The sequence below is a fragment of the Hemiscyllium ocellatum genome, chromosome 20 (genome assembly GCF_020745735.1).
Source record: "Hemiscyllium ocellatum isolate sHemOce1 chromosome 20, sHemOce1.pat.X.cur, whole genome shotgun sequence".
Classification (NCBI taxonomy): Eukaryota; Metazoa; Chordata; class Chondrichthyes; order Orectolobiformes; family Hemiscylliidae; genus Hemiscyllium; species Hemiscyllium ocellatum.
This window is the reverse complement of record NC_083420.1, coordinates 52,946,032-52,958,930: the sequence shown is the minus strand read 5'-3', so window position 1 is coordinate 52,958,930 and position 12,899 is coordinate 52,946,032. Positions and strand designations below refer to the sequence as shown.

The window sequence follows — 12,899 nt, the reverse complement described above, 5'->3', positions numbered from 1 at the left end:
ACAGGTGTAATCCAGGTAGCTGTGGGAGTCGGTGGGTTTGTAAGAAATGTCGGTGTCAAGTTGGTCGTGATTAATGGAGATGGAGAGGTCCAGGAAGGGGAGGGAGGTGTCAGAGAGGGTAACATTCTGTGATTCTGTGAAATAGTGATTTGTGTCATATGTATCTCTCTGCGTTAAATTCATGCAACTACAGTAGACAGTACCTGTCAGAGCCTTGCAATGCCTTCAAATCTGGAGTATCACATCACTACCAAACGTACCTGATGGAGCAAACGTTGACAATCTAGTTTCGTGTTATGTGAGTTGTGGAAACCAAATGCATACTTAGAAATAAACTTCAAGGCAAAGTTGTTCATATTTCTATAAACAACAACAGTGTGCAATTATGTGGGTAAACTCACGGATCAGATGCACTCATATCTTAATAATCACTTAACTGACCTGAAGCATGAAAGATTATACTCTCCCCAGCAGAACAATGCTGCATTTTGGGAAACAAATCTTAGCAGGACTTATACACTTAATGGTAAGGTCCTAGGGAGTGTTGCTGAACAAAGAGACCTTGGAGTGCAGGTTCATAGCTCCTTGAAAGTGGAGTCGTAGGCAGATAGGAAAGTGAAGAAGGCATTTGGTATGCTTTCCTTTATTGGTCAGAGTATTGAGTACAGGAGTTGGGAGGTCATGTTGCGGCTGTACATGACATTAGTGCGGCCACTGTTGGAATATTGCATGCAATTCTGGTCTCCTTCCTATCAGAAAGATGTTGTGAAACTTGAAAGGGTTCAGAAAAATTTACAAGGATGTTGCCAGCGTTGGAGAATTTGAGCTAGAGGGAGAGGCTGAATAGGCTGGGGCTGTTTTCCCTGGAGCGTCGGAGGCTGAGGGGTGACCTTATAGAGGTTTACAAAATCATGAGGGGCATGGATAGGGTAAATAGACAAAGTCTTTCCCCTGGGGTAGGGGAGTCCAGAACTAGAGGGAATAGGTTTAGGGTGAGAAGGGAAAGATATAAATGAGACCTAAGGGGCAATGTTTTCACACAGAGGGTGGTGCGTGTGTGGAATGAGCTGCCAGAGGAAGTGGTGGAGGCTGGTACAATTGCAACACTTAAAAGGCATTTGGATGGGTATATGAATAGGAAGGGATTGGAGGGATTATGGGCCGGGTGCTGGCAGGTGGGACTAGATTGGGTTGGGATATCTGGTCAGCATGGACGAGTTGGGCCGAAGGGTCTGTTTCCATGCTGTACATCTCTACGACTGTATTAACAATTGAAATGGTGAACTAGAAACAACGAGAGTTTACAACATGATACTTTAGACACGTGACAATGAGTGCACAATTTTCAACATTTGTCAACTAGAGGTTGTGCCTGAAAAATATCAATAAGAGCAGGAGGACTGCAGATTTCCATCTGATGGGTGGCTGAGCAGTTATGATGACCTATGTTACTAACCAGAGGAAGATCGCTTGGATTTTGCCATTTCCATAGTGAGGCTTCCAAGGAGACAACAAATGTGCTTTCCCCAAGCCCAGGTCCTCATGCACAACTCCGTAGGGGGGTGTGGGTGGATTTGGGGGGACGAAGCGGGGTGGTGCTGGATAGTGTCTCAAAATAGTGATTTTCCTTCAGCTTTTATCCCGGCAGGTGAAAAGAATTGGGAAACTGAAGACGCTTCCGAGGTAAGTTTAGACTTTTCGATTTTCGTTTTTGAACCCAGGAGAAGTGCAGGAGGGATCCTTAAGACCCATGATGACGATACTGGTCTTTAGGTGGCACGGTGGCTCAGCGGTTAGCACCGCTGCCTCACAGTGTCGTGGACCTGGGTTCAATTCCAGCCTCGAGCAGCTGTCTGTGTGCAGTTTGCACATTCTCACTATGTCTGCTCCGGTTTCCTCCCGCAGTCTAAAGATGTGCAGGTTAGGTGAATTGGCCATGCTACATTGCCCATACTGCTCAGGGATATGCATGTTAGGTGCATTAGTCTGAGGTAGAGTCATAGGAGAATGGGTCTGGGTAGGTTATTCTTCAGAGAGTCGGTGTGGACTTGATGGGCCGAAGGGCCTGTTTCCACACAGTAGGGATTCTGTGGTTCATGTCCCAGGCACTGGCCAACTGCAGGATACACTCTAACCTGTTCCCCTATACAAAGTTGTGTGCTACTCCCTGTCTTCCTGTCACTGAAGATCCAACATCATCATTGAAGGCTACTTGCACTGCTATTCAGGGAAATTGAATAAATAGTTAGATTTTTTTTAGATTAGACTTACAGTGTGGAAACAGGCCCTTCGGCCCAACAAGTCCACACCGACCCGCCGAAGCACAACCCACCCATACCTCTACATTTACCCCTTACCTAACACTACGGGCAATTTAGCATGGCCAATTCACCTGACCCGCACATCTTTGGACTGTGGGAGGAAACCGGAGCACCCAGAGGAAACCCACGCAGACACGGGGAGAACGTGCAAACTCCACACAGTCAGTCGCCTGAGTCGGGAATTGAACCCGGGTCTCAGGCGCTGTGAGGCAGCAGTGCTAACCACTGTGCCACCGTGCCGCCCACAAATTGCAGTAATGTATAAGATCATGGAGAGAAGGCAGGCTCAGTCTGATTTCCCAAGCGAAGATCTAACACTGTGGGCTGAATGACCTTCTTCCATGCTTAAACCACTAGTCACTTTTGCCGCATGATCCTATTTTCTACTCTCCAGCTGCTTTTCTTTAGGTTGTACAGTGAGAGGAGCACCCACAGTATTCTGACCAGCTGCTCTCTGATGTCTGGATGATCAAAGCAACCCCATGCTTTGTTCAAAAGTCAAATGACTGGATTGAACTCAGAAGGAATGATTTTGGGAACTGTGCAATCCCCCCCACCCTGCAGAACCATTTTCAACATGCATGTCGTCCCCCCACCCCACCCCAATCCAGATTAAAGAGGCAACAGAGGAAGCACTTTTGCCACTAACGTGGGTCAGGGCAGGAGCATGTGCTGATGTATCCGATAACCTCACTCACTGGCCCTGAAGAGAGTTCACCTGGCTATGCAGAACAACCTCAATTATCCGGTTGAGACTGGCAGGGAGTATTTTGTTCGGATAATTGATCTGATCGTAAGCAAGCGGTAATTTATGAGTGCTGGTTATCTGAACTTACCCTGGTTATCCGGCAATGCAAGCCATAATGCCGGTTAACTGAATGCTGAGCTACCTAATGCTATTGTTAAAGGACCTTGAGATCTTGTTCAGATAATCCAAAATTTAGATAGGATGTTCAGATAATCGAGGTTGTTCTGTAATTGTTGTACCACAGTAATCCACTTACCTTGGGGTCGACCACTGTAAGAGGGAGGCAAAAAAAGCTTCCCAAGATTACTGTAACAATGAAGCAGCCAATGATTGTTAAGTAAAAGCTGAAAGAAGCGCGGACATTGGAAATCAGAAACAAAAACAGAAATTGCCGGAAAAGCTCAGCAGCATCTGTGCAGAGAAAGCAGGGTTAACGTTTCGGGTTCAGTGACCCTTCCCCAAGACTGATGGTGGTTAGGAAAGGGTTGGTTTTTGATGATTATCAAGTATTGCATCTCACAGTCGTTTAGTCCTGAGAACCTTTCCGTAGCTTGAGTGCATCAACCAATGGGTTAGGGCGGCACTGTGGCTCAGTGGTTAGCATTGCTGCCTCCCAGCGCCTGGGGCCTGGGTTCGATTCCTGCCTCAGGTGACTGTCTGCGTGGAGTTTGCACATTCCCCTTGTGTCTGTGTGGGTTTCCTCCAGGTGCTCAGGTTTCTTCCCACAGTCCAAAGGTGAGCAGGTCAGGTGAATTGGGCATGCTAAATTGCCCGTAGTGTTACGTACATTACCCAGGGGTAAATGTAGGGTAGGGGAATGGGTCTGAGTGGGTTATTCTTTGGAGGGTCGGTGTGGACTTTGTTGGGTTGAAGGGTCTGTTTCCATACCATGGGTAATCTAATCTAATTTATTTTGGGCATACAAAAATAAATGGAATTTAAGGAATGTGGGTTTTTTCTTATGTAAAATCATACATAATAAAATGTTATAGCAGACCATCTCTTTCCTTTGGTATTAGCCTGGCAGTTTCTCTTGTTTTCTAGTTTAATTACAGCACATTTCTCTAAATGTAACTCTGAAGACTGCAAATAGTGGTCCTAGCCACGATATCACTGTGGGAAAAGGCAAGGAATTATGTTGGCTGGCACAAGAATCGAATTGGTATTCTTTCACAACAGGCTCCAGCCAACTGTGTTATTTAATTCTTTAGCAGTATATCGATAGGGGAAAAGGTGCTTCAAAGATTCTATCTTTCCTGCCACATAACGAAAGCAATGCTCATGATATTACAATTGAATTGTCATGCTGAATAATTAAAGTGTTTTTCACAAAGAGGAAGAACGTTAATTGTGTAAAACCTAATTTGAGGATTTTTAAAATGTGGTTGTTGATGCGATTTGGGTGTCACTGGCTCATCCAGCATTTATTGCCCATCCCTAATTACCCTTGAGAAGATGGTGGTGGAAAACCTTCTTGAACTGCTGCAGTTGAAATGGTGTCTCACATATGAAGGAAGACTGGATCAACTGGGTTTGTACTCACTGGAATTTAGAATGAAGGGGATGGCTGGGATCTCATAGAAATGTATTAAACTCTGATGGGACTGGACAGGCTAGATGCAGCAAGAATGTCCTGGATGTTGAGAAGTCCAGAACTAGGGGTCACCGTCTAAGAATAAGGGGAAGCCATTCAGGACTGAGATGAGGAAGAATGTCTTCACATGGAGAGTTGTGAACCTGTGGAATTCTCTCCCACAGGAAGCTGTTGGGGCCAGTTCTTTAGATAGATTCAAGAGGGAGCTGGACATGGCCCTTGCAGCTGAAGGGACAAAGAGAGAAAGGAAGGATGAGATACTGAGATTGCATGAGCAGCCATGAATGGTGGTGCAAGCTCGAAGGGGCGAATGGTCTACTCCTGCATCTATTTTCTACATTTCTATGTTTCAGTGTTAAGAAGGGAATTCCTAGATTTTGACTCAAAGACTGTGTGTAAAATCTTAAGCCAACTCCAGGAAAAGAATTGCAACCCTTTACCTTGACAGTCTCGGAATCCTTGGGTTCCCTAACTATGTTCTCCGACTGCGGAGGTTCGTTACCCAGCAGGATTACACGGTTGGGTTGTGGAAGCCTTGGTGTCTGCAGTGAAATGATGACTAGGCCCATCATAAATCCACAGGCAAGTCCGATGCAGAGGCCAGACAGGAACGATGGCAGTGGTAATACAAAGTAGCCGTAGGCCAGGGTGACAAAACACATTAGAGTTTTACTTGGCACTTTTTGAGAAGGTTGGAGTGGGGTCAAGGCCCGACTGGAGTAGGGGCACGTGGCATCATGTCCACACCACACACTGTCCTCACTGGGCTCTGCTTCTACGACCTGGAGCACATCTCCATCTGAACAGATCTCGTACCTCGGGCTACTGGTGTCCCCATAACCCTGTGGAAAGGGCAGACATTGTTTCCTCTGTTTTCCTTTCGCATGTCGGGAAGACACCTCGGCATGAAGTGGCCTACCGGCCTCTCGCTTTTCGGATTTAAGCATCTCTATTCTGAACTTATCAAAGCCAGGCCTTTTATTCTTGCTACAGGGATCATTGCTGCAGTCTTCAGCATTAGGGATACAGACGGAGCCTATGCCACTGGTGTTTGACTGTGATGCTTTAGATTTGGGGCTTCCACTACTTTCATCTCCAATTATCTTGCTTAGCATGTTCAATGGCTCCTGGATAGCCTCGGAGAACTTTCTTTTGGTGTCTTCAAGCTTGGCTTCAACTTCAGGCACCTTGAAGAAACTGATCTTGCTTTCGGTGGGTGAAAGCAGTGGCGATGGTGGTGCGGTCTTGGAATCTCCATTTCTCCCCTTGGGCTGGGTTAACTGCCGCCAGAGATACAGGTTCAGCTTTGAGTCCGACTTTGACTGTGTGACCTCTGGCTCGTGCCGTGAAATTTCGGTGGAGATGGACTTGACCAGGTTCAGCAAAGGCTTCGGCCTCAGAGAAGACATCTCTTTGGACTCGATTTCCGTGGACAGGGATTTGACGAGGCTGATCAAAGGCATCACTTCAGAAGAGCCACAGGCGTTCACTGAGGATGCCAGAGGGGAGGTTACGGTTGGAAAAAGGAATTCGCCTAATAATCCGGGAATCGAAGGAGAAGACGGGAGGGATGAAGCCGGCACATTCACGTGTTCCTCACCATTGCGAACACTTTCTTCTGCTGTCCCTTCATTCCCCTCTGTCGTGGTTATTCCATTGTCCTCCGTAGACATCGAGCAGCTCAGTCCCTTGCCTTCTGAACTCTCCCAGTCTCCACACCTCGCTGGAGAAGTTAAATGGATGACAATGTCTTTGCCCTGGGCTACAGCGGGATGCTCCTGTGGTTCGTGTCCCTCCTCTTGGATGTTGGGCATTGTTGGAGAGCAGGAAGGGGGTAACAGCATTTCATGGTCCTGCCCTTCACTTCCGAAATTTGCCATCACTTGCACGTTTAAGACTGGGTCAAAGTTTCTGAAAGAGAAATGCAAGTGTTATTTTAACCAATCTGTCACTCTGTGCCCATACCTTCTCATCCTGATGATACATCCCTCTGTGGCTCCTGGTGGATTCTCCCAATGTAGTTATTAATTTGACATTTTCAATAAAAATAGACTGCAACTATAATTGTAAAGATTGTTGTGGCTTTGCAATCAATTACCAATTTCACAATGGAGTTCTTGAAAAATTCCGTGCGGATGCCTCATGCCCTTGAATAATTTTGATGATTTAAGCTTCGTCATTCTGCCTTGACGCCTACGGTCACCCTCCGAAACATCAAAAGACATATTCACATCACCTGCAATTCTGGGATATTTTACATTCAGGGCCCCATTTACATACAATTATGGAGTCATAAAATCAGACAGCACGGAACAGACCATTCGGTCCACCCAGTCCATGCCCATCATAATTCCAAACTAAACTAGTCCCACCTGCCAGTGCCTAGTTCATGTTAGATTAGATTAGATTCCCTACAGTGAGGAAACAGCCACCGAGACCCATTTCCCTCTGACTAATGCACTAACACTATGGGCAATTTAGCAAGACCAATTCACCTGACCTGCAGGAGGAAACCCATATAGACACAGGAAGAACATGCAAACTTCACACAGAAAGTCACCCAAGGGGACCTGGAATCGAACCTGGGACACTGGTGCTGTGAGGCAGCAGTGCTAACCACTGAGCCACCGTGCCGCCCATATTCATCCAATATCTTTGTTTTTTGATTAGATTAGATTCCCTACAGTGTGGAAACAGGCTCTTCGGCCTAACCAGTCCACACCGACCCTTTGGAGAGTAATCTACTCAGACCCATTCCCCTACACCTAACGCTAGGGTAGTTTAGCATGGCCAATTCACCTGACCTGCACATCTTTGGACTGTGAGAAGAAACTGGAGCACCCGCAGGAAACCCACGCAGACACAGGGAGTATGTGCAAACTCCATGCACTCAGTCGCCCGAGGCTGGAATCGAACCTGGGTCCCTGGCGCTGTGAGGCAGCAATTCTAACCATTGAGCCTCCATGCCACCCCACATGTTATTCATGTACTTATCTAAGTGTCTTTGAACTTTGTGACTGTACCCACATCCACCACTTCCTCTCGAAGGTCATTCCACACACAAACCTACTCTCTGTGTAAAAAGAAGCCCCACATGTCTTTTTTTTTAAAAGTCTTTCTCCTCTCACCTGAAAAATATGCCCCCCAGTCTTGAAATCCCCCACCCTAGGGAAAAGACACCTGCCTTATGTATATCACTCATGATTTAATAAACCTCTATAAGGTCTAGTAGACCTTTATAAACTTTGACAAACTTCAACCTCCTGCACTGGGGTGAAAGAACTTCCAGTGCGTCCAACCTCTTCTTATAACTCTCCTTATACAGTCGATCCACTTCCCTGCAGAATGGGTGTAGGAAGAGGTTCCTGTTCAGACATCACCAGGGAAACAGCAGGCATCCCTTAGATGCCTGGTGGCCTAAAAGGTGGTCTAAGGAGAGTCTAATGGGAGGGAAAAGTGAATGAGGAGCACTGAAGGCTAACACTGTCCTTGACTCCTGGGGGAGAATGCCAGCTCTTTCTGGCTCAGTGAAGGTAACTCTCACCCTTACACGGCGAGACACTTGGTCCTTCCCACCACATGCCTGTTTCCCTCAATCAATCTCAATAAACAATAGACAATAGGTGCAGGAGTAGGCCATTCTGCCCTTCGAGCCTACACCACCATTCAATATGATCATGGCTGATCAACCTTAATCAGTATCCTGTTCCTGCCTTATCTCCATAACCCTTGATTCCACTATCCTTGAGAGCTCTATCCAACTCTTTCTTAAATGAATCCAGAGACTGGGCCTCCACTGCCCTCTGGGGCAGAGCATTCCACACAGCCACCACTCTCTGGGTGAAGACGTTTCTCCTCATCTTTGTCCTAAATAGTCTACCCCGTATTTTTAAGCTGTGTCCTCTGGTTCGGCACTCACCCATCAGTGGAAACATGTTTCCTGCCTCCAGAGTGTCCAATCCTTTAATAATCTTATATGTCTCAATCAGATCCCCTCTCAGTCTTCTAAACTCAAGAGTATACAAGCCCAGTCGCTCCAGTCTTTCAGCGTAAGGTAGTCCCCCCATTTCGGGAATTGACCTCATGAACCCACGCTGCACTCCCTCAATAGCCAGAATGTCTTTCCTTAAATTTGGAGACCAGAACTGCACACAATACTCCAGGTGTGGTCTCACCAGGGCCCTGTACAGATGCAGAAGAGCCTCTTTGCTTCTATACTCAATCCCTCTTGTTATGAAGGCCAGCATGCTATTAGCCTTCTTCACTACCTGTTGTACCTGCATGATTACCTTCATTGACTGGTGTACAAGAACACCCAGATCTCTTTGTACTATCCCTTTACCTAAATTGATTCAATTTAGGTAGTAATCTGCCTTCCTGTTCTTGCCACCAAAGTGGATAACCATACATTTATCCACATTAAACTGCATCTGCCATGCATCTGACCGCTCACCTAACCTGTCCAGGTCACCCTGTAATCTCCTAATATCCTCCTCACATTTCACCCTGCCACCCAGCTTAGAATCTTCAGTAAATTTGCTAATGTTTTTACTCATACCATCTTCTATATCATTCACATATATTGTAAAAAGCTGCGGTCCCAGCCCTGATCCCTGCGGTACCCCACTGGTCACTGCCTGCCATTCCAAAATGCAGCAGTTTATCACCACTCTTTGTTTCCTATCAGCCAACCAACTTTCAACCCAAGTTAATACATTGCCCCCAATACCATGTGCCCTACAGCTATAGTTGGCGTCAGAGGCCCCTGATTAGAAATTTTAGGGATTTGACAGGTGTCTCATCTGTCACCCAAATTCAACACCACCAAAACCAGGGATTGCCAGCAAAACAGTGTAAAACACAGAGACACTTAGTGAAGCTGTATAGAGACTAGATAGGAGCAAAACACTCTGTATTGAAGTACTTTAGTGAACATTTGTCCTTAGATTCTGAAAGAACCCAGTTAAAAATATTCAATGATACTTGTTTACTGGGATGTGTTAGATCTTTTATAGGGTGGCATTTAATTGGTCTGACAGATTGTAGAGCTGATAACAAACATCACAACTCCTTCTAATCCGTTCCACGGTGAAGGGAGGCCCAATGTCATGATGTAGATTTCAGGCATTTAGGCGGCTATTGTTGGGTCCTCTCCAAGGTTCAGGACCCTGGTGGAACAAGTCCAACCTGCCGAGTGCTGACCAGCCAATCAGGCATGGGTCCCAGTGGCTCACATCAGCCCCTTTCACGCTCCAGTTTAATCAGGCGCGGTTTGGCCATCACTCGGAGACTGATTGATCTCAGGGCCACACTTGTCATTGCATGGGCCCAGTACCTGTTGGATTAATTCTACCTGCAGAGTGATTTAAGTGGCCAAAATAATCTGGTGATGTTGCATTAACGGTCCAGCAAGGGAAACAGATAAGGGACTGGGTTTGAGAGTTGAATCTGATCCCTATAACTGTGGTGAGTGAAGTAAGCTTCCAGAGGCAGAGTGAAGACTTACTCAGCAGAACCTCTTGGCACAAGGGGAGACAGCTATTTAGATGAAATAAACCAGTTGCCTGGAGATCCACATTCCACCATGTGGGAAACCATTGGCTGGAAGGAATTGGGAGTGACAAAATGACCACATTTTTCAGGCACACATTCCTTCAGACATGGTAAGATTTGGCAGCTAGAGAGTTGGAACAATCATGCATTTCAGGACTGGCGGATAAGAACAGGTATGGCAGGGCATTTGAATGTATAGCCAAAGGTAGCCAAATAATAAATGTTCACAGGTAAACAGGCATTGAGCCCAGATATTTGGACCTAAGCACTCCACAGTCCGAAATCCAAAAAGGATAACTTTTATTTCTAAGGGATGTGGTTGCCGCTGGAAAGGTCACCATTTTGTGCCCACCCCTTTTTGCCCTTGAAGGGAAGTGTCAACCACATTGCTGTGGTCTGGAGTCACATGTAGGTCAGACCAGGTAAGGATCGCGCCTTTTCTTTCTTAAAAGACATTGGTGAGCAAGACTTTGAAAAACAAAAGCAACTAAAATCCATAATAACTTGGTGCTCACCATTACTGAAACTAGTTCTGGTCTCCCTGCTGTTAATTATGAGAGGGTACTGAAAATATTTACAAGGATGTTGCCAGGGTTGGAGGATTTGAGCTATAAGGAGAAGCTGCCTAGGCTGGGGCTATTTTCCCTGGAGCCTTAGAGACTTTGGGGGGGAGGGGGGGGGGGTGACCTCATTGAGGTTTATAAAACATGAGGGGCATGGATAAGATAGATAGATAAGGATTTTTCCCTGCGGTGGGGGAGTCCAGAACTAGAGGGCATAGGTTTAGGGTGATTGGGGAAAGATTTAAAAGGGATCCTCAGTTTCCTGACATTTCTGGGAAACTGTTGATTTTTTTTAATTCCAAAAATATACTTTATTCATAAAAAATATCTTTAAGTTCCTGCATAGTCAGTTCTGTTTTGTACAGTATCATATGAGGAAACAAGCAAACATCGGAGGATTAAATTCATGAGACTCATGGACAGGGTAAATAGGCAAGGTCTTTTCCCTTGGCTGGGGGGAGTCCAGAACTAGAGGGCATGGGTTTGAGTGAGAGGGGAAAGATATAAAAGGGACCTCAGGGGCAACTTTTTCACGCAGAGGGTGGTGAATGTATGGAATGAAACTAAGAGAGCATCGAGAGAAAACTGGGAGAACCAGGGATAATGATAAATGAGCCACTTAAAACAGGTAAGAGTTGGGAAATTTAAAGAAATACAAAATCCTAGTCTCAAATCAAAACGTATTCAGCAGACAAGGAAAATGCAGCAACAGTCATAGTGAAGCTGCAAAACAACATCTCCCCTATAGCCTCAAGCAGTGGGCCAACCACCACTGCTTTTCCCATAACAGCTGTGGTCAAGTGTTGGTAATGCTCACAACTGGGTTTGTAGGTGACCAGCAACAGTACCCAAGGCCTAGAGAGGGGGAGTGACCTCCCTGCAGTTACAGCCTTGCTGCCAGTGGGATTGATCATGGGGTACTGGGTTGCCAACCGAGGCATCAGGCTGAACCCGGAGGCCTGCCCACGTGGTGTGGGCCCTCTTGCTGCTGCCAGTGCAGGCTGAGACACTTAAGTGGCCCTCAATAACCTGGGAGACATTTCCCTCCCTTGACTTTGTCAGGAAGGCAATGGATTCCCTGCCCCATTCCTTCATAAAAGGCAGCATTCAAGACCACCCTCAGTGATATTGCAGAGTCGTCTGTTATTAGGGACAAAATGGTGGAAGTCTATCTTTAAGCAGGCACTGTTCTCTTCTGAGGACCGATCAGAATGGACTGTTTTGTATTAAATTCCCGGCAGGTTATGTCAGTCCCATTTGTCAGTGCTGCAGGAGGTTTATAGAAACTCTGATTGAGCTATTCATGCTCAGAGATTCTCAACACAAAGAGTTGACTTGGAAACAATGACAAGATAATCATATTCCTTTATAGCATGTGGGTATTGTCAATAGAAAGTGAAATTATTGTGAGATTGATGCATGTTATCACAACTGTAACAGTATAAAAACAGCAACATCATTATTTACAAGGTGAAGTGTTTTTTTTGATGAATTAGTAATCTACAACATTACAGCTTTGTATGCACAATCCTGCCAGTTTTAATGAAAGCTGGAACTAAATAATAGCAGACAGGATCCTGAAAGCAATTATGAATTGAATGTGATACCTAGATTAGCAATCAGATGAAACTCATTATATGTTGAAATGAAAACTAAGCATAAACTTGGCATTCACCTATAGCCAATACAACCATCCTATAAAAACCAAAAGAAGTGCAGATGCTATAAATCAGAAACAAAAACAGAAATTGCCGGAAAAACTCAGCAGGTCTGTCAGCATCTGTGGAGAGAAATCAGAGTTAATGCTTCAGGTCCGGTGACCTTTCCTCAGGACAAGTAAAGCACAATGTTATATGTTTGTTTCATTTCAATTAAGTTCCACCATCTACTCAAGCTCCCAAGAATGAGTACTTTTTCAATATTTCCTGACTATTCAGGATGAGCCAATATTATTCAATAACGGTTTTCTGAAGGAACATTCCTTACGTAGAGTAACACCTATAAACATGGAGGTTTCTGTGCTTTTAGACAGTTATAGAGTTCCCAGTTGATCCAAATGTTTGCTCCTGATTCAGGAGTGCAGATTTAGAAACTCTTCGAGCTCCATAAATCCAGCTTGG

The 12,899-nt window shown here is 45.5% G+C and overlaps 1 protein-coding gene across 1 annotated transcript in view; it reads right to left on the bottom strand.

Moving 5' to 3' along the window:
* tex2l (testis expressed 2, like) overlaps nt 1-6,543 on the bottom strand; it is a 67,607-nt gene extending 61,064 nt beyond the window's left edge. The window contains exon 1 of the mRNA XM_060840395.1: nt 5,104-6,543. Within this exon, the coding sequence (XP_060696378.1) occupies nt 5,104-6,543 (1,440 nt within the window). The remainder of the gene's footprint in view (nt 1-5,103) is intronic.
* Nucleotides 6,544-12,899: the final 6,356 nt, after the last annotated feature.